Raw genomic sequence first — 27,494 nt, forward strand, 5'->3', positions numbered from 1 at the left:
CCATAGCTACTATTGGTGGTACAGCTGCTGCTGCTGCTGCTGCTGCTGCTGCTGCACTGTCAGCTGCTGCTGCTGCTGTAGCATCGTCTGCTGCTGCTGTAGCATCGTCTGCTGCTGCTGTAGCATCGTCTGCTGCTGCTGTAGCATCGTCTGCTGCTGCTGTAGCACTGTTGTTGGTGTGGCTTATTGAGAATATACCAAGAAACAATTAACCCCAGAGGATTTGCCACCCAGGATAACCCAAAAAAGTCAGTGTCATCGAAGACTGTCTAACTTATTTCCATTTTGGTCCTTAATCTTGTCTCCCAGGATGCAACCCACACCAGTCGACTAACACCCAGGTGAACAGGGAAAAATGCCTGGAAATAGTGCTCATATTGGTGAATTTAAAGCCAGCAAAGGTTGGTTTGAGAGATTTAAGAATCGTAGTGACATACACAGTGTGATAAGGCCTGTTCTGGAAGAAAATGCCAAACAGGACCTAGAGTACTCAGGAGGAAAAGGCACTCCCAGGACACAGTGTCTCATCAGTCATTGCTGCATCTTCAATAAAGGTGTCATTTATTCTTCATTTAGTAGACTAGTACATGCACAATATATACTGTGCATGTACTACTCTACTATTGTGCATGTATCCTTCTCTTTGTGTGTAGGAAAATGTATATTTCATGTGGTAAAAATTTTTTTTTCATACTTTTGGGTGTCTTGCACGGATTAATTTGATTTCCATTATTTCTTATGGGGAAAATTCATTCGCATACCGATTATTTCGCATACCAATGAGCCCTCTTGCACGGATTAAAATCGGTATGCGGGGGTCCACTGTAGTCATTCGTCCCAAACGGGTCTGTGCAGCCCGAGCGGTCCAATACACCATTTACAGCCAGTGTGCCATTGTTTATCAGCCAGTGAGGATGATCCCATGCCTTCATACGATACATTTTGTATTATTCCATTTTTTGGTGCATGCAACTGCTAAATAAGTCACCATGGGCCAAAAGAAAGCTCCTAATGCCAGTCCTTTGGTAAAGAAGGAGATAAACACGATAGAATTCAAGAAAGAACACACCAGCCAGGGTACTTCCCCCCCCCCCCACACACACACACACACACCAGCCAGGGCACTTCCCCCCACACACCAGACAGGGTACTTCCCCACACACCAGACAGGGTACTTCCCCCCCCCCCCACACACACACACACAATTTGATTTGAGTGGGACTTGCACATGAGTGAATATAATTATCAAAGCTTATTGCTTGGGAAGCATTGAAAGTTGGGTTGGGCAAATATGATTCTCTTAGTAGGATGGTTTGTGAAGGACCTGCCTAGTATGGGCCAACAGGCCTGCTGCAGTGTTCCTGCTTTATGTTCTTATGTACACCAGCTGAAGAAACTGCTTCAGAGGAGAGAGAGGGAAGAAGGTGCCTTCTTCAAAGATTAAGGACATTTGTGCAAAGTGGAGTGAAGTGCAAACATTTGTGAAGGAACATCACCCTAACCCTCTACCTACCCCCATACACCAACAAGTGTCTTCAATAAAGATGTGATAGTATTGCTTTATACTCAATTTCTCATTCTTTTCAATATGTAAATCTCTATTTAATCTAAAAAAACTGATTTTTGTTAATACTTTTGGGTGTCTGGAATGGATTAATTGGATTTACATTATTTCTCATGGGGAAAATTAATTCGGAAATAGTCAGATTCGTGTTTAGTCACTCTCTGGAACAGATTTTAATTATGAAAACTGGAGGTCCACTATATACAGGTCTCCCTCAACATTCGCATTTTCAACTTTTGGGGGCTTCACACATTCGCAAATTCCAAGGTGCCAAATCATATTTAAGTTTCCTGCCACTCGGGCATCCCTATTACCCTCCCTCTGACCCCTGCAACTGGCAGCCAGCCCGCCCGCCCGCCATTCCGTGTGGCAAATGTTTTGTTTGTTCATTATTTGCTATTAAACTGAAGTATAAATAATATTAACCCATTCATGAATGCATACTGGAATGGCCATTCGGACAGGTATTGGATGGTGACATCATTTATTTACTCTTTAACGTGGCAAAGAATTGAACATTTTGCTACTGCTATAATAATAATAAAAACAATACCATACCTAGGTAGTAGGTTGGTAGACAGCAACCGCCCAGGGAGGTACTACCATCCTGCCAAGTGAGTGTAAAACGAAAGCCTGTAATTGTTTTACATGATGGTAGGATTGCTGGTGTCCATTTTTCTGTCTCATGAACATGCAAGATTTCAGGTACGTCTTGCTACTTCTACTTACACTTAGGTCACACTACACATACATGTACAAGCGTATAATATATACACACCCCTCTGAGTTTTCTGCTATTTTCTTTCTAGTTCTTGCTCTTGTTTATTTCCTCTTATCTCCATGGGGAAGTGGAACAGAATTCTTCCTCCGTAAGTCATGAGTGTTGTAAGAGGCGACTAAAATGCCAGGAGCAAGGGGCTAGTAACCCCTTCTCCTGTATAAATTACTAAATTTAAAAAGAGAAACTTTTGTTTTTCTTTTTGGGCCACCCTGCCTTGGTGGGACAAGGCCGGTTTGTTGAAAAAAAAAAAAAAACGATAGAATTGAAGAAGGAAATTGTACAAAATTACAAGGGCTGAAGCAGTGGTTGAGGCATCGTGAGTCAGTGTGGCTTTGTTTATGCTGGAGTGAGCATTAACCTCAGTGCTCTTCCAAACATTTCACAATAATTCTTTATGTTTGGTGCTTGTAGATTGAGTGCAACTGCTACGTAATTAACCATGGGCCTAAAGAAACTTGCTAGTGCCAGCCCTTTGGTAAAGAAATTGAGAAACACGATAGAATTGAGGAAAGAAATTGTACAAAAGTAAGATGCAGTGCACCGCAGTAGGCGAGGCAATGGTATTTAATAACATACATGTTATTAAACCATAACATGTACGTTATTTTATTATCACACCGGCCGATTCCCATCAAGGCAGGGTGGCCCGAAAAAGAAAAACTTTCACCATCATTCACTCCATCACTGTCTTGCCAGAAGGGTGCTTTACACTACAGTTTTTAAACTGCAACATTAACACCCCTCCTTCAGAGTGCAGGCACTGTACTTCCCATCTCCAGGACTCAAGTCCGGCCTGCCGGTTTCCCTGAATCCCTTCATAAATGTTACTTTGCTCACACTCCAACAGCATGTACGTATATAGTACAATATACATGTACGTATATAGTACAATATTTTACGTTTTCATTTATTTTATGATTGTTCATGGTTCAGTAAGTTAAGGAAGCAGTATTGTATTATATTTTCCTACAATATACTAGGGCACCAAACATTCGTGATTCTTCAACATTCACGAGGTTCTTGATCCCCTAACCCTCGCGAATTTTGAGGGGGACCTGTATCTATTACCTCTGTCTTCACAAGAGGCACAGTTTCACACTTAACTTTTTGTATACCAGATTTCATCTTTTGATCCCATGATTAGCACACAGAAATGACAGGGAGGTAAAACAGTCAGAAACGGAGTGATAACACAGGAGAGAGAACTTGTATGTTTCATGTTTGTGAGACAACTGTTGGCAGCACGGGTGGGAGACAAGAGGGCAAGTGTAAAAGCTAGTTTTACCTTGAAACAAAAGGGGCCTGAGACACCTGGACAGGAATTAGCCTGCCTTTATCACCATGATGGCTGGCTATCAAAGCACTAGGTGGAAACAGGTGCTGCAAAAAGTGAACCTTCAGAATGCAAGGTAGAAATAGCTACAAATAATGAGCATACGAGGAAATGCAGTAGATGGAGGAGCAAAAGATGGTGGTCTACTGTATTACAAACTTGCACATAAGCATCAGCACAAATATTAAACAATGCACACCTAGAAATAGTCTAATGCACAAGCTGTCAAAAAAAAAAATCATGTTTAATATATCCAGGGTAACAGTTTATATTCATCCTCCCAATTATTATAACACAGCATGTTACCACAACACTGTAAAGTCTAGGAGAAAACATGAGAAATTTCACACACATTTCTGACTTAGGCATTTCACAGCATTTAAGAAAATGGCACTTATTTTACATTACATCAAAATCTAAAAGCAACTTATTAGCCAAACTGACGAGATTATCAATAAGATTATCAGCTTTACCAGAATTGGAGACAGATCACACATCATGAACTTACTGGGTTAAGGAGTAGTTATGAGTATTTTATGCCCATTACTAAGATGAAGCATTCATCATTTTAGTACTAACAATCCAGGAAAACACTAGAGTGCACAGTGGATGCATTCCACAATGCCTAACCCAACTTAAGATATTATTAATTTAACCTTCCAATACTAATCAACTATTTTATACATGCCCTTGCACACGTCCTCAGTAGTTTTTCCGTATTTAGTTTCACAATAACTATTGAGGCTAAGTGAATGGGAAGACAATATCATGCCCTTTTGTTGGTATCCCTCCATTTACAAAGGATATTTCCAAGTTTCTCATTAACTAAGATTTTATTTTCCAGTTATTTTATCCTCAGATAAGGAACTGGCTTTTATCATCTGCTGTAAGTTTGCCAGTGGAACCCTGGCAATCTAGATCAATGGGTGAATAAGAGGCTTGTTCAATACAAGGAACATAAGAACAAAGAACACGGCAACAGGCCTACTGACCCATGAGAAGCAGGTCCATGCCACCCCCCGGCCTAGAACAATGGCCACCTAGTCAGGTCACTTCCACTGAAGGAAGGAGCACAGTACCAGACCTGGTAGCCCAAGCTGGTCAGGTCTAACTCTCACCCACCCACACCCACTCACGTATTTATCCAACCTATTTTTAAAACTACACAAGGTCTTAGCTTCTATGATGGTACTTGGGAGTTTGTTCCACTCATCCACAACTCTATTACCAAATCAGTGCTTTCCTAGTCCTTCCTGAATTTGAACTTTTCCAACTTGAAACCATTGCTGCGAATCCTGTATTGGCTGGATATTTTCAGCACACTATTTACATGGGAGCAATGTGGCAGATGTTGCAAGTATATGGAATAGGTGGTAAGTTACTAAATGCTGTAAAGAGTTTTTATGAGGATAGTGAGGTTCAGGTTAGGATGTGTAGAAGATAGGGAGACTACTTCCCAGTAAAGGTAGGTCTTAGACAGGGATGTGTAATGTCACCATGGTTGTTTAATATATTTATAGATGGGGTTGTAAAAGAAGTAAATGCTAAGGTGTTCGGGAGAGGGGTGGGATTAAATTGTGGGGAATCAAATACAAAATGGGAATTGACACAGTTGCTTTTTGCTGATGATACTGTGCTCATGGGAGATTCTAAAGAAAAATTGCAAAGGTTAGTGGATGAGTTTGGGAGTGTGTAAAGGTAGAGAGTTGAAAGTGAACATAGAAAAGAGTAAGGTGATGAGGGTATCAAATGATTTAGATAAAGAAAAATTGGATATCAAATTGGGGAGGAGGAGTATGGAAGAAGTGAATGTTTTCAGATACTTGGGAGTTGACGTGTCAGCGGATGGATTTATAAAGGATGAGGTTAATCATAGAATTGATGAGGGAAAAAAGGCGAGTGGTGCGTTGAGGTATATGTGGAGACAAAAAACGTTATCTATGGAGGCAAAGAAGGGAATGTATGAAAGTATAGTAGTACCAACACTCTTATATGGGAGTGAAGCTTGGGTTGTAAATGCTGCAGCGAGGAGGTGGTTGGAGGCAGTGGAGATGTCCTGTCTAAGGGCAAAGTGTGGTGTAAATATTATGCAGAAAATTCGGAGTGTGGAAATTAGGAGAAGGTGCGAGTTAATAAGAATATTAGTCAGAGGGCTGAAGAGGGGTTGTTGAGGTGGTTTGGTCATTTAGAGAGAATGGATCAAAGTAGAATGACATGGAGAGCGTATAAATCTGTAGGGAAAGGAAGGCGGGGTAGGGGTCGTCGTCGAAAAGGTTGAAGGGAGGGGATAAAGGAGGTTTTGTGGGCGAGGAGCTTGGACTTCCAGCAAGCATGCGAGAGCGTGTTAGATAGGAGTGAATGGAGACAAATGGTATTTGGGACCTGACGATCTGTTGGAGTGTGAGCAGAATAATAATTGGTGAAGGGATTCAGGGAAATCGGTTATTTTTATATAGCCGGTCTTGAGTCCTGGAAATGGGAAGTACAATGCCTGCACTCTAAAGGAGGGGGAAATACACTACGATGACAGACGGATGTTGGGCATTTCCAGTGATGTTGTTCGCAGGATGATGGAACCATACCTTGGCAAGGGCCATACAGTGTACACAGACAACTGGTATACAAGCCCTATGCTCACTGATTTCCTACGTGTGAACAATACTGATATATGTGGAACAGTGAGAAGGAATAGAAAACATATGCCAAGGCTCAGTGGAGGCAGTGTTGAAGGTGCAGTGCAAGTGTTTCATGCTAATGACATGGCACTGACGTGGCATGACAAATGGGATGCGACATTGCTGTCACCCATCCACAGAAACGATATGGTAGACAGACAGATCGAGCAAATTCAACAAAGAAATTATTGTAAAGCCAGCTGCTGTCGTGGACTATACGAATAATATGCGACTAGCTGACAAGTGTGACATGATGATAGGGTTTGTTGACTGTGTGCGTAGGAGTCGCAAGTGGTATATAAAACTGTTTTTTCACCTTGTAGACACTGCAGTGCTTAATGCATTCAATATGTACGAAATAAAGACTGGAAGATGACAATGTTTTGCAGAATTCTCTCTGAATGTTGTCAAACAGATAGCAAGAAAGTATGGTACCACACCTGTACCTGCCCCTCAACAGTGACCTGTCATACCACAACCTGTCCCCCAACCACAGCCAGTGGGAAAAGTGCCAGACCAAATCACTCCTGTCACTATCTGGTACCAATACCACCTACCCAAAAGAAGAAGAATGCCCAGAAAAAGTGTGTTGTGTGTGCTACCACCAAAAAAGACCCCAACAGTAGAAGGACACATGATTCATTTGTCACCAGTGTGAGATGGCATTCTGTATGAATCCATGCTTCATGGAGTATCATACAATCGTGGAGTTCTAGAAACATAAGTGGGACATGTAAATACTTGTATATAGTTGTAGGTAACAGAATGTGATTCAGCCAGGTGTGCAAAATCACCTGTCAGTGTACATGCGTGTATGAAAATATGATAATTTTGTATATAATATTGGAGAATAGGATAGCAGATGAACAAGGAGGCTTTAGGAAAGGTAGGGGGTGTGTGGACCAGGTGTTTACAGTGAAACATATAAGTGAACAGTATTTAGATAAGGCTAAAGAGGTCTTTGTGGCATTTATGGATTTGGAAAAGGCGTATGACAGGGTGGATAGGGGGGCAATGTGGCAGATGTTGCAAGTGTATGGTGTAGGAGGTAGGTTACTGAAAGCAGTGAAGAGTTTTTACGAGGATAGTGAGGCTCAAGTTAGAGTATGTAGGAAAGAGGGAAATTATTTCCCAGTAAAAGTAGGCCTTAGACAAGGATGTGTGATGTCACCGTGGTTGTTTAATATATTTATAGATGGGGTTGTAAGAGAAGTAAATGCGAGGGTCTTGGCAAGAGGCGTGGAGTTAAAAGATAAAGAATCACACACAAAGTGGGAGTTGTCACAGCTGCTCTTTGCTGATGACACTGTGCTCTTGGGAGATTCTGAAGAGAAGTTGCAGAGATTGGTGGATGAATTTGGTAGGGTGTGCAAAAGAAGAAAATTAAAGGTGAATACAGGAAAGAGTAAGGTTATGAGGATAACAAAAAGATTAGGTGATGAAAGATTGAATATCAGATTGGAGGGAGAGAGTATGGAGGAGGTGAACGTATTCAGATATTTGGGAGTGGACGTGTCAGCGGATGGGTCTATGAAAGATGAGGTGAATCATAGAATTGATGAGGGAAAAAGAGTGAGTGGTGCACTTAGGAGTCTGTGGAGACAAAGAACTTTGTCCTTGGAGGCAAAGAGGGGAATGTATGAGAGTATAGTTTTACCAACGCTCTTATATGGGTGTGAAGCGTGGGTGATGAATGTTGCAGCGAGGAGAAGGCTGGAGGCAGTGGAGATGTCGTGTCTGAGGGCAATGTGTGGTGTGAATATAATGCAGAGAATTCGTAGTTTGGAAGTTAGGAGGAGGTGCGGGATTACCAAAACTGTTGTCCAGAGGGCTGAGGAAGGGTTGTTGAGGTGGTTCGGACATGTAGAGAGAATGGAGCGAAACAGAATGACTTCAAGAGTGTATCAGTCTGTAGTGGAAGGAAGGCGGGGTAGGGGTCGGCCTAGGAAGGGTTGGAGGGAGGGGGTAAAGGAGGTTTTGTGTGCGAGGGGCTTGGACTTCCAGCAGGCATGCGTGAGCGTGTTTGATAGGAGTGAATGGAGACAAATGGTTTTTAATACTTGACGTGCTGTTGGAGTGTGAGCAAAGTAACATTTATGAAGGGATTCAGGGAAACCGGCAGGCCGGACTTGAGTCCTGGAGATGGGAAGTACAGTGCCTGCACTCTGAAGGAGGGGTGTTAATGTTGCAGTTTAAAAACTGTAGTGTAAAGCACCCTTCTGGCAAGACAGTGATGGAGTGAATGATGGTGAAAGTTTTTCTTTTTCGGGCCACCCTGCCTTGGTGGGAATCGGCCAGTGTGATAATAGAAATAATAGAATTGGTGTATAAACAACAATTGGCATTGAAATCAAAAGATTTGCCATAAAACAATTATCATATGAAAACCAAGAAAATAAAAAAAAGAAATGGAAGAAAACGGCAAATATGTAGAACTTCTGCAAGCGGCAGCGCTCCATGTTGCCGTCAGGTGATTGCCAAGTGCCATCTTCGCGGTCTCGTATCTCGGTAAGTACTGACCCCCAAAATTTTTTAAAACACTTAAAAAAAATGTGCTCTTTTTTTTCTATAATTTTTTTATTTTAAATATTCAGGGCGCTGCGCGGGTGAACATATACGTATATACGCTTGGACCGTTTAAGGGTTAAACTGCATCTGCCACTTCTCCGACCACTGCATCAGTCTATTCAAATCATCCTGGAGTGCACTAATGTCCTCAACAGAATGAATTGGACGGCCTATTTGCTTATGTCGCTATTTATTCTCTCATCTACATCGTTTATGTAAGCTGTGAACACAAGGAGCCCAACACTGACCCCTGTAGAACACCGGTTGTGACATGCCTCCATTCTGATTTCTCCCCATTTATGCAAACTCTTTGCTGCCTATTTGTCAACCATGCCTCTACCCAGGAAAAAATTTCTCCTCCTATTCCGTGTGCCTTAAGTTTCCTCAAAAGTCTCTGACGTGGAATTCTATCAAAAGCCTTATTGAAGTCCACATACACAATATCATATTCATTACCATGATCTACCTCCTCAAACACCGTGTTGAGATTCATTTATCAATTTATGCCTATCAAGATGGCTATGAATTGCCTCGGCAATTATTGATTCCATAAATTTTCCCAGCATGGAGGCAAGACTTGTTGGTCTATAGTTCGAAGCTAAAGACCTGTCACCTGCCTTATAAATAGGCATTACATTTGCCATTTTCCACTTATCAGGCACTGCTAGTTTGTAGTGATATGTTGAAAAGATTAGCCAAAGGTCTGCAAATTTCCCCTTTACATTCGTTACAAACAATTCATCAGGGCCTGGGGATTTGTTAGGTTTTAATTTCTCTATTTGTCTGAGGACCATGTCACTAGTTACCGCAATCGTGCATAGTTTAGTATCGTCCTGTTTGACATAATTTACTATTTCTGGAATTTCGTTAGTATCTTCCTGAGTAAAAACCGAGAGGAAGAAAGAATTGAAAATGTCACACACATCCCTATCACTGTCAGTGATCTGACCCGAGCTACTCTTAAGTGGGCCTATCTTGTCTCTAATCTTACTTCTGTATACCTGAAAGAACCCTTTTGGGTTAGTCTTTGAATCCCTTGCGACCTTAGCCTCAATCCCTTTTTGCTTTTCATATTCCTTTTTTAATTTCTCTCTCTAACTTAATATATTGATTTCTTAACTGCCCATCCCTTCTTTTGATACACTTAAAAATGCCTCTCTTTTGACCAATGAGATGTTTTAATCTATTGTTCATCCATTTGGGATCATTTTTGTTATCTAATTTCCCTACTCGGAACAAAAGTTGACTGAGCACCTAGAACTGTTCTGAAAAATGTCATATTGGCAACCAACACCAGCTACTTGATCCTTAGTCAGATCATCCCAATTTAGTCCACCCAGGTAATTTTTCAATCCCATGAAATCAGCAATCGAAAGTCTGGGACAGAGACTTGATTGCAGTTTACTTTGCAATTCCATAATACAGTGGAACCTCTACTTACGAGTTTAATCTGTTCCATGACCTTGCTCGCAACTGGATTTGCTTGTTTGCAGAGGCAATTTTCCACATTTAAATTAGCTGAAATGGAATTAATTCATTCCAGTGGAATTCCAGGCATGAGAAAATACTTTAATAATTTTCCTAATATCAACTCTACAGCTTATTTATCTATCAATTCATGTAATATGACATAAAAACAATATTAATAAAATAGAAACATGATATATACACTAGAATGAATAAAATACACGTCATTAGGTATGTGGCTAGTGTTGGTGAAAGCAGCCATTTTTGTTGGGGTTTATAGGGCCACCACAGTGGCCATTCCTGCTCCTGACTACATGTGTAGAGAACCTAGGATAACCCAAAAGAAGTCAGACAGTGACTTATAAGTGCTACACTCTTAATACTTCACTTAATTGCTACACTCTTAATGCTACACTTTGCCACTGCTGCTTCATGTTGTCTGCCACTGCTGCTTCATGTTGTCTGCCACTGCTGCTTCATGTTGTCTGCCACTGCTGCTTCATGTTGTCTGCCACTGCTGCTTCATGTTGTCTGCCACTGCTGCTTCATGTTGTCTGCCACTGCTGCTTCATGTTGTCTGCCACTGCTGCTTCATGTTGTCTGCCACTGCTGCTTCATGTTGTCTGCCACTGCTACCTCATGATATTTGACACTGTTGCTTCATATTGTCTGCCACTGCTACCTCATGATGTCTACCACTTATGTCGCCAAAGAATAGAACATTTCTGCTATTTTGAGCTCAATTTCAAGGTACTTTTCATTGTGAAACCAATTAAAATCATTTATTTTTGTCATATATCTTCCATTCTATCACATGTGACCAAATAAAACGAGAATACAACCATAAAAACCATACGAAAATATACCGATAAGGGGAGGCTCAAGTTAAGAGTAAGTAGGAAAGAGGGAAATTATTTCCCAGTAAAAGTAGGCCTTAGACAAGGATGTGTGATGTCACCGTGGTTGTTTAATATATTTATAGATGGGGTTGTAAGAGAAGTAAATGCGAGGGTCTTGGCAAGAGGTGTGGAGTTAAAAGATAAAGAATCACACACAAAGTGGGAGTTGTCACAGTTGCTCTTTGCTGATGACACTGTGCTCTTGGGAGATTCTGAAGAGAAGTTGCAGAGATTGGTGGATGAATTTGGTAGGGTGTGCAAAAGAAGAAAATTAAAAGTGAATACAGGAAAGAGCAAGGTTATGAGGATAACAAAAAGATTAGGTGATGAAAGATTGGATATCAGATTGGAGGGAGAGAGTATGGAGGAGGTGAATGTATTCAGATATTTGGGAGTGGACGTGTCAGCGGATGGGTCTATGAAAGATGAGGCGAATCATAGAATTGATGAGGGAAAAAGGGTGAGTGGTGCACTTAGGAGTCTGTGGAGACAAAGAACTTTGTCCTTGGAGGCAAAGAGGGGAATGTATGAGAGTATAGTTTTACCAATGCTCCTACATGGGTGTGAAGCATGGGTGATGAATGTTGCAGCGAGAAGGCTGGAGGCAGTGGAGATGTCATGTCTGAGGGCAATGTGTGGTGTGAATATAATGCAGAGAATTCGAAGTTTGGAAGTTAGGAGGAGGTGCGGGATTACCAAAACTGTTGCCCAGAGGGCTGAGGAAGGGTTGTTGAGGTGGTTCGGACATGTAGAGAATGGAGCGAAACAAAGTGACTTCAAGAGTGTATCAGTCTGTAGCGGAAGGAAGGCGGGGTAGGGGTCGGCCTAGGAAAGGTTGGAGGGAGGGGGTAAAGGAGGTTTTGTGTGCGAGGGGCTTGGACTTCCAGCAGGCATGCGTGAGCGTGTTTGATAGGAGTGAATGGAGACAAATGGTTTTTAATACTTGACGTGCTGTTGGAGTGTGAGCAAAGTAACATTTATAAAGGGGTTCAGGGAAACCGGCAGGCCGGACTCGAGTCCTGGAGATGGGAAGTACAGTGCCTGCACTCTGAAGGAGGGGTGTTAATGTTGCAGTTTAAAAACTGTAGTGTAAAGCACCCTTCTGGCAAGACAGTGATGGAGTGAATGATGGTGAAAGTTTTTCTTTTTCGGGCCACCCTGCCTTGGTGGGAATCCGCCAGTGTGATAATAATAATAATAAGGGGAAGCTAATGGCTGAGAAGTGAACTCCGTTATTTATGGTCCGATTTCTTTCATTTTTGGTGTACGTTAAGAAGCATCTTTTCATCATACATTGCCCAAATTTCAATAAGACAGTCCAACAAACAACTTAGATCCAATTCCCTAGATCAAGAGCAAGAGCCCCCTCACCAGTGGCAATTAACCTCCTGAGGCCTGCTTGCATCTGGAAATTTTGCTCGAGTATGGAAGCAAAAAAATCGACCGAGCAGCTGCTCGTATCTGGAAAAACTTGCACGTCGATGCACTCATAAGTAAAGGTTCTACTGTATATTGAAACTAAGTGATTTGTGATCACTTTCACCAAGCTCATCATTAACCTCAAGATTATTAATTAGTGAATCTTTGTTGGAAAGAACCAAGTCAAGCAGATTGTTTCCTCTAGTTGGTTCTGTCAAACTTTTAAAAAGCAATCCTGAACTGTATCAAGAAAGTCACTAGACTCGAGATTTCCTGTCAAAGTGTTCCAATCAATTTGTCTAAAGTTAAAATCCCCCATTAACACAACATTTTCGTATCTAGACGCCTTATGAATTTCATCCCATAGCAGCTTACTGCCCTCCCTATCAAGGTTTGGGGGTCTATCACCCAAAATAAATTTTTCATACCCCTCGAGAAACTGTAGCCAAACAGATTCTGTGTCCGATGTTTCTATTCTCATATCTTGTCTAACACAACAATTTAAATTATCTCTGACATACATTGCCACACCACCATCCTTCCTGTTGACCCTATCAGTGTGCAATAGTTTATAACCCTGTATGTTGCATTCAGAAGGCATTTCTCTATCCTTCAAGTTGAACCAGGTCTCATTTACAGCAATAATACGTATCTATATTACTTGCACTTGCGAGTAATCTTAGCTCATCTATCTTATTTCTTAGACTCCTACTATTTGTATAGTAAACCTTAAGGGAGCTAGTCACTCTTTGCCCTCTACTATCTCTCTTTGTTGATCAATTGCTTTGCCTTTATTAGGAACTTTATTTTGAATATTGTCTTTTAAACATATCCCTGAGGTATCCTGATAATATCTGCTGTTTCCAACAATAATACTGCAGTCTGTTTCCCACAAACACCCATGCCTCTATAGTCTACCAGTTTAAAGTCCTAGACACGTCATCAATTACCCCCTCAATCGCATTGGCTAATGCAACCACTCCAATCCCAGAGAGATGGACCCCATCCCTTGCATACATATCATGTGTGCCATAGAATTTGTCCCAGTTATCAATGAATGGGATTGCAAGTTCCTTGCAGTACCTGTCTAGCCAGCAATTTGTACCAATTGCCCTAGACATCCATTCATTGCCCACTTCCCTTTAGGCAAGATGCTACATATGATAGGGATCCCTCCCTTAGACCTGACTACTTCTATGGCTGACCTGTACTTATCCAGTAGCTCCTGTCTCCTGCCCCTCCCAATGTCATTTCCACCAGCACTAAAACAGATAATGGGCTTGTTCCCATTACTTGACATAATATTATCCAACCTGCTGATTATGTCACCAACACCAGCTCCTGGGAGGCACACACACTGACTTTTCTGTCTCTGTTACAAAAAGCATGGTCCATATATCCTACCTGAGAGTCTCCCACAATCAGAATATTCTTACCTTGATTAGCAGGGGAGTCAGAGGTACCTTTAACCTCACTAACCACTGAAGTACACTCGTCTTGGAGAACAGAGAATCGATTTCCTACCTTCACATCTTCTTTATTAACCCTCCTTATCTTCCTTCTTCCTGAACTGTGAACTACTTGCCACTTAAAGCAGCTGCCACTCTCACTAGTGGTAAGCATTTACTCCTTACCAGCATCAACTATCTCACACCCACTCCCAAAGACATCTAGGTGAAGCTTCAGCCTCCTGTTTTCCTCCTGAAGAAATAGAACCTCCTTCTTCAACATTTTAACCAGAGATTCTAAAATTAAAAGTGAATACAGGAAAAAGTAAGATTATGAGGATAAAAATATTAGGTGATGAAAGATTGGATATCAGACTGGAGGGAGAGAGTATGGAGGAAGCGAATGTATTCAGATATTTGGGAGTGGACGTGTCAGCGGATGGGTCTATGAAGGATGAGGTAAATCATAGAATTGATGAGGGGAAAAGGGTGAGTGGTGCACTTAGGAGTCTGTAGAGACAAAGAACTTTGTCCTTGGAGGCAAAGAGGGGAATGTATGAGAGTATAGTTTTACCAACGCTCTTATATGGGTGTGAAGCGTGGGTGATGAATGTTGCAGCGAGGAGAAGGCTGGAGGCAGTGGAGATGTCATGTCTGAGGGCAATGTGTGGTGTGAATATAATGCAGAGAATTCGTAATTTGGAAGTTAGGAGGAGGTGCGGGATTACCAAAACTGTTGTCCAGAGGGCTGAGGAAGGGTTGTTGAGGTGGTTCGGACATGTAGAGAGAATGGAGCGAAACAGAATGACTTCAAGAGTGTATCAGTCTGTAGTGGAAGGAAGGCGGGGTAGGGGTCGGCCTAGGAAAGGTTGGAGGGAGGGGGTAAAGGAGGTTTTGTGTGCGAGGGGCTTGGACTTCCAGCAGGCGTACGTGAGCGTGTTTGATAGGAGTGAATGGAGACGAATGGTTTTTAATACTTGACGTGCTGTTGGAGTGTGAGCAAAGTAACATTTATGAAGGGGTTCAGGGAAACCGGCAGGCCGGACTTGAGTCCTGGAGATGGGAAGTACAGTGCCTGCACTCTGAAGGAGGGCTATTAATGTTGCAGTTTAAAAACTGTAGTGTAAAGCACCCTTCTGGCAAGACAGTGATGGAGTGAATGATGGTGAAAGTTTTTCTTTTTCGGGCCACCCTGCCTTGGTGGGAATCGGCCAGTGTGATGATAAAAAAAAAATAAAAAATTAATTCTAAAACACTACAACAAGCCATGGTGCTTGGTAACACCCCACGCTAATACCCAGACAGCTGAGGACTGGTATGACCACACGAGTATTATAATTTTTTTTTTTAAATCACCCTACCCTAATGAAAGACTGCCAGTGTTGAAAAATATTTTGTGCATTTGTTAAGAAATCTATTCCTCTAACCTTATTTTTCCAGCGTTTTACTCCATCGTGTATTTTTTATACAAAGCTTCAGGACCATATGAACTATGGTATACTAGTCTCCTGCATATGCCAAACCCACTATTAATTATTGTACCTCACAAACATCTTTAATCACTAATTAAAATCGGAGCCTAACGTTCAAATCATGTGGTACAAGTTGCCAATATTCAAAATCTGAAGGCCTAAACCTCTGCTGCATCAAAGTTTGGTAAAATATAATCATACATATATATTTGAGCTAATGGATAAATGGAACCATGTCAGCCAAACATTAACCTACAACTGGCAAATAAAGCATTTGCACTATCTCTAGCTTCACTAGTACAGGACCATTAAAAACAATAAGACAAAAGTTACAAGCATGCAGACACACAAACCAAACATTCCTTTATTTTCATCCACTGAGTGATACAGCTGCAGTCAGTCACTTCATGCAAGATGAAAAAATACACAGATTAAAAAATCATATGAATGATTTCTACATAAGAAGAATAAGAAAATAAAGCACAATGAACACCAAGGGAAAGGGAAGGGATGAAAACTTTCAAGTTCAAAAACAGTAGTGCAAAATGTAAATGAAGGTAATATCCTAGAAGGCACTTTACATCTGCAGTGTATTGCCAAAAGAAATGCTTCACAGACCACAAATGCAGGAGTTGCACTCAATCGCATCTGCTGACACAAGCTTTCATCGTACCCTTTCTCAATCTCCCAAGCAGGATCAATTAGATAAAGGAAATCCTCCAATATACAACTAGTAAGAAGGAAGGCGGGGTAGGGGTCGGCCTAGGAAAGGTTGGAGGGAGGGGGTAAAGGAGGTTTTGTGTGCAAGGGGCTTGGACTTCCAGCAAGCATGCGTGAGCGTGTTTGATAGGAGTGAATGGAGACAAATGGTTTTTAATACTTAATGTGCTGTTGGAGTGTGAGCAAAGTAACATTTATGAAGGGATTCAGGGAAACCGGCAGGCCGGACTTGAGTCCTGGGGATGGGAAGTACAGTGCCTGCACTCTGAAGGAGGGGTGTTAATGTTGCAGTTTAAAAACTGTAGTGTAAAGCACCCTTCTGGCAAGACAGTGATGGAGTGAATGATGGTGAAAGTTTTTCTTTTTCAGGCCACCCTGCCTTGGTGGGAATCGGCCAGTGTGTTAATAAAAAAAAAAATAATAAGAGCAAATAAAAAATGTGGCATGTCTATGCATATTTTGTCAAAAACCTTGCATGCTGACTTATTGCAGTCCCTGATGAAAGTATTAACCCAACTGTAGTTTTTATGTTAAGACAGACTGACTATTTGATGGATTATAGCCAAAAACAAGGAAATAAAACAAAGGCTAGAGGAAAACAAAAAATTGCCGAGAAAACCATAATAACAAGTAATGTAAAAAATCAAGTTTTTAAATATAGAAGAATAACAAATGAGCAAATGTTAAGAAAAAAAGTATTGTTGAAGACATTAATATAATGGGGAAGTTAACTTTAATGAACTTAAGAAATTATATTTTAGTGTGTGTTGGATTTATAAAAAAAAAAAGTTGGGTAGACTTCAGGATGTACATGTTTACAGAGGGGCCACAGATATATTAGATAACTTCGATCACTTTTTAGTTGTAGGTACAGTGAGAGTAAAAGGTAGATGGGATACAAGGAAAATAGAAGCAGCAAGTAAGAGAAGTGAAGGTTTATAAACTAGAGGAGGCAGTTAGGGTAAGATATAAACAGCTATTGGAGGATATATGGGCTAGCGAGAGCATAGGCAATGGGGTCGAAGATGTATGGGGTAGGTTTAACCAGTTAACTGTCCAAACGCAGATCTACATTCTTACTGCTAGCACTCCAAACATAGATCTAAGTTTTATTTTTCCTGCCTCCAAATTTGGCACGATTGGCCTCAGATGCCTGGTCAGCATAGAATGGGTCTTAACACTCGGTGTGCACAGTATTAAAAAATCTGGGACCACTTAGTACCTTGTGGGAGCACCAGTTCAATTGAGAGCCAGCTAGAGCAAACAGCATGGCAAACACCACGGATTCACTGATGTCATGTAGTATTAACACTCCCATTTTAAGAGGAAAGTGATGCTGACCCCAAGTTTAGTGGCTTTGAGGTGGATGTGGCCACTAGTGGTCGAGTAAATATCAAAAACCTCTATAATAACCCATTTGCAACATTTGTGCAGCAACCTTTCTATTTTGGTACCACTGGTAGTGTCATACTACCAGAATGTCTTATAACCTATACTCTAAGACAAGAGAAAATTCTGTAATGTGTAATACGTGTTCGGCAGGATGGTTGGCTGGATGCCTGACTGGCTGGCCAACTGGCTGGGTGAATGGCTGTCTCTATCTCTGTATCCCCGTATCCGTATCCACAAATCCGTACCCCCATATCTGCATCCCTGTATCCGTATCTCTATCTGTCTCACAGGTACAGAAATACAATTTTTTTTTTTTCAACAAGTCGGCCGTCTCCCACCGAGGCAGGGTGACCCAAAAAAGAAAGAAAATCCCCAAAAAGAAAATACTTTCATCATCATTCAACACTTTCACCACACTCGCACATTATCACTGCTTTTGCAGAGGTGCTCAGAATACAACAGTTCAGAAGCATATATGTATAAAGATACACAACATATTCCTCCAAACTGCCAATATCCCAAACCCCTCCTTTAAAGTGCAGGCATTGTACTTCCCATTTCCAGGACTCAAGTCCGACTATATGAAAATAACCGGTTTCCCTGAATCCCTTCACTAAATATTACCCTGCTCACACTCCAACAGATCGTCAGGTCCCAAGTATCACTCGCCTCCATTCACTCATATCTAATACGCTCATGCACGCTTGCTGGAAGTCCAAGCCCCTAGCCCACAAAACCTCCTTTACCCCCTCTTTCCAACCCTTTCGAGGACGACCCCTACCCCTCCTTCCTTCCCCTATAGATTTATATGCTTTCCATGTCATTCTACTTTGATCCATTCTCTCTAAATGACCATACCACCTCAACAACCCCTCTTCTGCCCTCTGACTAATGCTTTTATTAACTCCACACCTCCTAATTTCCACACTCCGAATTTTCTGCATAATATTTACACCACACATTGCCCTTAGACAGGACATCTCCACTGCCTCCAACTGTCTCCTCGCTGCTGCATTTACCACCCAAGCTTCACATCCATATAAGAGTGTTGGTACTACTATACTTTCATACATTCCCTTCTTTGCCTCCATAGATAACGTTTTTTGACTCCACATATACCTCAACGCACCACTCACCTTTTTTCCCTCATCAATTCTATGATTAACCTCATCCTTCATAAATCCATCTGCCGACACGCCAACTCCCAAGTATCTGAAAACATTCACTTCTTCCATACTCCTCCTCCCCAATGTGATATCCAATTTTTCTTTATCTAAATCATTTGATACCCTCATCACCTTACTCTTTTCTACGTTCACTTTCAACTTTCTACCTTTACACACATTCTCAAACTCATCCACTAACCTTTGCAATTTTTCTTTAGAATCTCCCATAAGCACAGTATCATCAGCAAAAAGTAACTGTCAATTTCCATTTTGAATTTGATTCCCCATAATTTAATCCCACCCCTCTCCCGAACACCCTAGCATTTACTTCTTTTACAACCCCATCTATAAATATATTAAACAACCATGGTGACATTACACATCCCTGTCTATGACCTACTTTTACGGGGAAGTATTCTCCCTCTCTTCTACACCCTAACCTGAGCCTCACTATCCTCATAAAAACTCTTTACAGCATTTAGTAACTTACCACCTATTCCATATACTTGCAACATCTGCCACATTGCTCCTCTATCCACTCTATCATATGCCTTTTCTAAATCCATAAATGCAATAAAAACATCCCTACCTTTATCTAAATACTGTTCACATATATGCTTCAATGTAAACACTTGATCTACACATCCCCTACCCACTCTGAAGCCTCCCTGCTCATCCGCAATCCTACATTCTGTCTTACCTCTAATTCTTTCAATTATAACCCTACCGTATACTTTTCCTGGTATACTCAGTAAACTTATTCCTCTATAATTTTTACAATCTCTTTTGTCCCCTTTCCCTTTATATAAAGGGACTATACATGCTCTCCGCCAATCCCTAGGTACCTTCCCCTCTTTCATACATTTATTAAACAAAAGTACCAACCACTCCAACACTATATCCCCCCCTGCTTTTAACATTTCTGTCATGATCCCATCAGTTCCAGCTGCTTTACCCCCTTTCATTCTACGTAATGCCTCACGTACCTCCACCACACTTACATTCTGCTCTTCTTCACTCCTAAAAGATGGTATACCTCCCTGGCCAGTGCATGAAATTACCGCCTCCCTTTCTTCCTTAACATTTAAAAGTTTCTCAAAATATTCTTGCCATCTACCTAATACCTCCCTCTCCCCATCTACTAACTCCCCTACTCTGTTTTTAACTGACAAATCCATACTTTCCCTAGGCTTTCTTAACTTGTTAAACTCACTCCAAATTTTTTTTCTTATTTTCATTAAAATTTCTTGACAGTGCCTCTCCCACTCTTTCATCTGCTCTCCTTTTGCACTCTCTCACCACTCTCTTCACCTTTCTTTTACTCTCCATATACTCTGCTCTTCTTATAACACTTCTGCTTTGTAAAAACCTCTCGTAAGCTACCTTTTTCTCTTATCACACCCTTTACTTCATCATTCCACCAATCACTCCTCTTTCCTCCTGCCCCCACCCTCCTATAACCACAAACTTCTGCCCCACATTCTAATACTGCATTTTTAAAACTATTCCAACCCTCTTCAACCCCCCCACTACTCATCTTTGCACTAGCCCACCTTTCTGCCAATAGTCTCTTATATCTTGCCCGAACTTCCTCCTCCCTTAGTTTATACACTTTCACCTCCCTCTTACTTGTTGTTGCCACCTTCCTCTTTTCCCATCTACCTCTTACTCTAACTGTAGCTACAACTAAATAATGATCCGATATATCAGTTGCCCCTCTATAAACATGTACATCCTGGAGCCTACCCATCAACCTTTTATCCACCAATACATTTATACAATTATACAGTGTAAATTACCTAGGATAACCCAAAAAATCCAAACAAAGTGCTATGCTGTGCTTGTATATAAAATGCGTAGTAAGCAAATAATACGTATTTACACTTGCTTAGGAACCAGACAGGACGACGCAGTCGTCTGTAATACCTGTCGGATCACGAGTGGCTCTCTGGGACAGACACACAAGCAGAGAGAGAGATAAACAGAGCTAGACAGATAGAGAGCTAGACAGACAGATACAGACATGTTTATGTGTAAAAATGAAAACAAACAAAGCCAGGGCCGTAGACGCTCATCAAATGTCACCACTCCACTGTCAGCAGTGGACTGAAACTTGTATTACATAATGCTTCAAGGGAACTTATTTATTTTTTTTTTTTCAACAAGTCGGTCGTCTCCCACCGAGGCAGGGTGACCCAAAAAAGAAAGAAAATCCCCAAAAAGAAAATACTTTCATCATCATTCAACACTTTCACCACACTCACACATTATCACTGCTTTTGCAGAGGTGCTCAGAATACAACAGTTTAGAAGCATATACGTATAAAGATACACAACATATCCCTCAAAACTGCCAATATCCCAAACCCCTCCTTTAAAGTGCAGGCATTGTACTTCCCATTTCCAGGACTCAAGTCCGACTATATGAAAATAACCGGTTTCCCTGAATCCCTTCACTAAATATTACCCTGCTCACACTCCAACAGATCGTCAGGTCCCAAGTATCATTCGTCTCCATTCACTCCTATCTAACACGCTCATGCACGCTTGCTGGAAGTCCAAGCCCCTCGCCCACAAAACCTCCTTTACCCCCTCTTTCCAACCCTTTCGAGGACGACCCCTACCCCTCTTTCCTTCCCCTATAGATTTATATGCTTTCCATGTCATTCTACTTTGATCCATTCTCTCTAAATGACCAAACCACCTCAACAACCCCTCTTCTGCACTCTGACTAATGCTTTTATTAACTCCTCACCTTCTCCTAATTTCCACACTCCGAATTTTCTGCATAATATTTACACCACACATTGCCCTTAGACAGGACATCTCCACTGCCTCCAACCGTCTCCTCGCTGCTGCATTTACCACCCAAGCTTCACATCCATATAAGAGTGTTGGTACTACTATACTTTCATACATTCCCTTCTTTCCCTCTTACTTGTTGTTGCCACCTTCCTCTTTTCCCATCTACCTCTTACTCTAACTGTAGCTACAACTAAATAATGATCTGATATATCAGTTGCCCCTCTATAAACATGTACATCCTGGAGCCTACCCATCAACCTTTTATCCACCAATACATAATCTAACAAACTACTTTCATTACGTGCTACATCATACCTTGTATATTTATTTATCCTCTTTTTCATAAAATATGTATTACTTATTACCAAATTTCTTTCTACACATAGCTCAATTAAAGGCTCCCCATTTACATTTACCCCTGGCACCCCAAATTTACCTACTACTCCCTCCATAACATTTTTACCCACTTTAGCATTGAAATCCCCAACCACCATTACTCTCACACTTGATTCAAAACTCCCCACGCATTCACTCAACATTTCCCAGAATCTCTCTCTCTCCTCTACACTTCTCTCTTCTCCAGGTGCATACACGCTTACTATAACCCACTTTTCACATCCAATCTTTATTTTACTCCACATAATCCTTGAATTTATGCATTTGTAGTCCCTCTTTTCCTGCCATAGCTTATCCTTCAACATTTTTGCTACTCCTTCTTTAGCTCTAACTCTATTTGAAACCCCTGACCTAATCCCATTTATTCCTCTCCATTGAAACTCTCCCATCCCCTTCAGCTTTGTTTCACTTAAAGCCAGGACATCCAGTTTCTTCTCATTCATAACATCCACAATCATCTCTCTTATCATTTGCACAACATCCACGCACATTCAGACTTCCCACTTTGACAATTTTCTTCTTCTTATTCTTTTTAGTAATCTTTACAGGAAAAGGGGTTACTAGCCCATTGTTCCCGGCATTTTAGTTGACTTTTACAACACGCATGGCTTACGGAGGAAAGATTCTTATTCCACTTCCCCATGGATATAAAAGGAAAAGTAATAAGACCAAGAACTATTAAGATAAAATCAAAGAAAACTCAGATGAATGTGTAAGGGAACTTATTATTATTATTATAATATACTCCTGCAAATCCTAAACATTGCTGGGACCTATAAATACTTTGTATATATTCCTAAACAATAGTAAATGACTAAGGCAGGTGTAAATGTTCACCTGTCACTGTGTTTGTGACAATTTGAGTACAATTTTAGTACTTAATATTAGTGTCAGAACAAAGATTGGTTATCAGATCACAAGAAGGACTATAAATTGTAATTATCAGAACATAAAAATTATATAAAATAACATAAAAGTGAGAAAAAAAAAAAGGTACATCGAAAACACTTCTGCAAGCGGCAGGACTCTATGCTGCCGTCAGGTGAGCACCAAGTGCCAACTTCGCGAGCTCATATCTCGGTAAGTACTGACCCTAAATTTTTTTTTTTACCCTATGTCACAGAAAAATGTGTTTTTATTTCTATAAAAAAATTTTTTTTTTTTTTTTCAAAATATTCGGAGCACTGGGCAAGAGAACGTAGATCTACGTTTGGACAGTTAACAGGTTAAGAATGTAGTGTCGAGTTCCTCAGAAGTTTGTTAGTTATAGAAAAGTGGGTGTGGGAGGGAAAAAGAGGAACTGGAGAATGATGACGTAAAGAGTAGCAAGAGAAAAAGCTAGCACATGAGAGGTTTTTACAAAGCAGAAGTGATGCTAGAAGGGAGGAGTATATGGAGAGAAAAAGAGAGTTTAAGAGAGTGGTGAAGCAATGTAAAAAGATAGCAAATGAGAGAGTGGGTGAGATGTAATCAACAAATTTGTTGAAAATAAGAAAAAGTTTTGGAGTGAGATTAATAAGTAGAGGAAGTCGAGGGAACAAATGGATTTGATAGCTAAAATAGGAGAGGAAAGTTATTAAATGGAGAGTTAGAGGTATTGGGAAGATGGAGGTAATATTTTGAGGAATTGTTAAATGTGGATGAAGAAAGGGAAGGTGTGATTTTGAGTATAGGGAAGGAAGGAATAACATCTTGTAGGAGTGAGGAAGAGCCAGTTTTGAGTATGGTAGTGGGTAGCATGAGTGTGATTAAGGCACCTGGGATTGACGGGATTAAGATAGAAATGTTAAAATCAGGTGGGGATATAGCTTTGGAGTGGCTGGTGCTTTTATTTAATAAATGCATGGAAAAGGGTAAGATACCTCAGGATTAGCAGAGTATGCATAGATCATTTGTTTTTATAAAGGCAAAGGTGACAAAAGAGAAAGAGATGATAGAGTGGACAGGGGAGCAATGTGACAGATGTTGCAAGTGCATGGAATAAGTAGTAAGTTACTAAATGCGGTACAGAGTTTTTATGAGGATAATGAGGCTCAGGTTAGGGTGTGAAGAAGAGAGGGAGATTACTTCCAAGTAAAAGTAGGTCTTAGACAGGAATGTGTAATGTCACCATAGTTGTTCAATATATTTATAGATAGGATTGTAAAAGAAATAAATGCTAGTGTGTAGGGGAGAAGGGTGGTATTAAATTATGGGGAATCATTATCTGGAGAGTTTATCTGGAGAGAGTTCCGGGGGTCAACGCCCCCGCGGCCCGGTCTGTGACCAGGCCTCCTTAGGTCAGTGTCCCAGGATGCGACCCACACCAGTCGACTAACACCCAGGTACCCATTTTACTGATGGGGAACATAGACAACAGGTGGAAAGAAACACGTCCAATGTTTCTACTCTGGCTGGGAATCGAACCCAGGCCCTCACCGTGTGAAGCGAGAGCGTTAACCACCAGGGGAATTATTGGAGATTACAGTTACTTTTTGCTGATGATACTGTGCTTTTGGGGGATTCTAAAGAAAAGTTGCAAAGATTAGTGGACAAGTGTGGGAGGGTGCATAAAGGTAGAAAGTTGAAAGTGAATATAGAAACGAATAAGGTGATGAGGGTATCAAACAATTTAGATGAAGAATAATTGGATATCACATTGGGGGGAGAGAGTACGAAAGAAGTAAATGTGTTCAGATATATGGGAATTGACTTGTCAGTGGATGGGTTTATGAATGATGAGGTAAACCACAGAATTGAGGGAGGAGAGAAGGCGAGTGGTGCGTTGAGGTATCTGTGGAGACAAAACATTATCCATGGAGGCATGGAAGGGAATGTACGAGAGTATAGTAGTACCAACACACTTGTATGGGTGTGAAGCACGAGTTGTAAATGCTGCAGCAAGGAGGCAGCTGGAGGCAGTGGAAATGCCATGTCTCAGGGCAACGTGTGGTGTAAATATTATGCAGAGAATTCGTAGTGTGGAAATTAGGAGAAGGTGCAGAGTTAATAAAAGTATTAGTCAGGGGGCTGCACAGGGGCTGTTGAGGCGGTTTGGTCATACGGAGAGAATGGAACAAACTAGAATGATTTGGAGACGGTATAAATCTATTGGGGAAAGTTGGAGGGAGAGAGAGTAAAGGAGGTTTTGTGGGCGAGGGGCTTGGACTTCCAACAAGCATGTGTGAGCGTGTTAGATAGCGAATGGAGGCAAATGGATTTTAGGACTTGAAATGCTGTTGCAGTGTGAGCAAGGTAACATTTATGAAAGAATTCAGGGAAACATAGGCTGGACTGGAGCCCTGGAGATGGGAAGTACAATGCCTGCACTCTGAAGGAGGGGTGTTAATGATGCAGTTTTATAACTGTAGTGCAAGTGCACCTCTGGCAAGACAGTGATGGAGTTAATGATAAAAGCTTTTATTTTTCAGGCTACTCTGCCTTGGTGGGAGATGGCTGATGTGTTAATAAAAAAATTAATAAACTATAAAAGTGAAAAAAATTATAATTATGAAAATGATCAATCTGAAAAGTCATAAAGTATAGGGGTTAATGGGAAGGATAATCATAAGTAATGAGAGAAATGGAAAAACAGTGTAAATTCCTTGAATCAAACAGCCCTTTACCAGCATCAACGCACCTTCCTTGAGAAAAAAAAAAAAGTAATGTAATATAGTATACATACTACAAACTAAACGTGTTAAAAATTCAGGATAAAAATAAAGCTTTTCCATGGGGAAGTGAAGAAGAATCCTTCCTCTAAGCCAAGCATGCCATAAGAGGCGAGTGAAATGCCGAGACCAAAGGCTAGTAACATTAACGTTCTTGTGTATAAATTACTAAATGTAAAAAGAAAAACTATGAAAGCATTTTTTTTTTCTTGGGGTCACCCTGCCTTGGTGGGAGATGGCCAGTGTGCATAAAAGAAAAAAACTGGTCTGTATCCTGAATTACATGGAAAACTACATAATGAATAAGAAATTTTGCCAACAAGAATACTGTATACAGTAACTGTACATGCAAAGTATAAAATTTACAGAGATGTAACCAAGTGGTTCTTTTTTGTTCATTCATTTTCCTTACTTAATTTGAAATTAAACTAATAAAAGTCTGCATTTAATCTGTTTTTACAACAACTGTCATCTCTCACCAAAAACAAGATTGTTCAATACAATAATGTACCTGGGCATTTTGGGCTTTTTCTGTTGCCGGCGCTGCATTACCTTCCCGCGCCTGTACCCGAGCTTCTCTCTGAGCTTCTTGTGCGGACATCCGACCACTTTTCTTTTTCAGTACTGCCAAGATGGATGACTCTTTTTCAGTAAATGGTGGCATCTCTTCTAACACTGTGGCCTGGAATGAATGAGTGCATCAAAATACAATTCAAGTTAAGGTGAAGTACTTTAATAATTCAACATTATAATGAATGCCAAGAGATCTAACTAAATTAGTGAACTTGTGATAAAAAAAAAATTATGTAAATGCTTTACCAAAACATCCGTAGTGGTGGTCACAGAAAGATGGAGGTATTCAGACGCTCTCTGCTGCAACTCTGCATCAGATGACCTCAGGTTAGAATTAGACTTAAGGACATCCTGAATTTGTGACTTGATCTCTGGGAAAAGGTTGATGAACTTTATGTATGTAGTGAGCAGCAGAGCACGTGTGGCTGCAGAACACAGGTGGTACTGTAATGAAAAATGTGATGAGAAATGCAATCAAGTAAAACAATATCATTCAAACTTCCTATATACTGAAGATTAAGTTGAAGACCTTGATAAGTTTTTTTTTTTTTTTTGCAACACTAATACTTAAGTAGAGGATAATTACATTCACAGTGCCTTAAGCTTTACCTTAGAGTGTAGAAGCTGGAACTGAACAGCCGGAGCAGATCTGGTATCACCAGCAATTAAATTGCCAAATTCACCCAAGATGTATCCCCCAACTTTGACCATGTTTTCATGGCAGGCAGGGGCTTGCAGTGCCTATAAAAATAAAATAACTACTTTAGATGCAGATGTTTACAAAAATCTATTTACAAGTGTCTAAAATTAATCTCTGATAATTGCCCTCTACCCTACACCTAAGGTGTCTAAAGCAGATTTCTACAGCTTTTTCCCTCTCACATTTCTCATTCTATCCCAGTATTCATAAAAACAACCTCAAACAAATTCAGCACATCTGCAGATTCATAAATAAATCATAAGCAAAGGAATTTCAATGTATGTATTTTATTTTTAACCAAAAAATAACACAAGACCCCTGCATTTTTTCTAAACAAAAATAATACAAGTACTCAATGTAAATGAAATCTACAACTGCCTGCAGCTCCACTGGCCATATTTACTCCCAAAAATACTCATGAAATCTAATACCCAAGGTTTTTCAAAATACTATGAGTCATGTCCTG

The 27,494-nt window shown here is 40.7% G+C and overlaps 1 protein-coding gene across 5 annotated transcripts in view; it reads right to left on the bottom strand.

Moving 5' to 3' along the window:
• The window catches only part of AP-2alpha (adaptor protein complex 2, subunit alpha), a 252,484-nt gene that overhangs the window by 124,381 nt on the left and 100,609 nt on the right, over positions 1-27,494 (bottom strand). For all 5 annotated transcript variants that reach the window (XM_070088089.1, XM_070088087.1, XM_070088091.1 and 2 more), the window contains exons 11-13: positions 26,938-27,069; positions 26,575-26,772; positions 26,267-26,437 (exon numbers count right to left, since the gene is read on the bottom strand). In XM_070088089.1, coding sequence (XP_069944190.1) covers positions 26,267-26,437; positions 26,575-26,772; positions 26,938-27,069 — 501 coding nt within the window. The remainder of the gene's footprint in view (positions 1-26,266; positions 26,438-26,574; positions 26,773-26,937; positions 27,070-27,494) is intronic.

The sequence above is a fragment of the Cherax quadricarinatus genome, chromosome 23 (assembly GCF_038502225.1).
Source record: "Cherax quadricarinatus isolate ZL_2023a chromosome 23, ASM3850222v1, whole genome shotgun sequence".
Classification (NCBI taxonomy): domain Eukaryota; kingdom Metazoa; phylum Arthropoda; class Malacostraca; order Decapoda; family Parastacidae; genus Cherax; species Cherax quadricarinatus.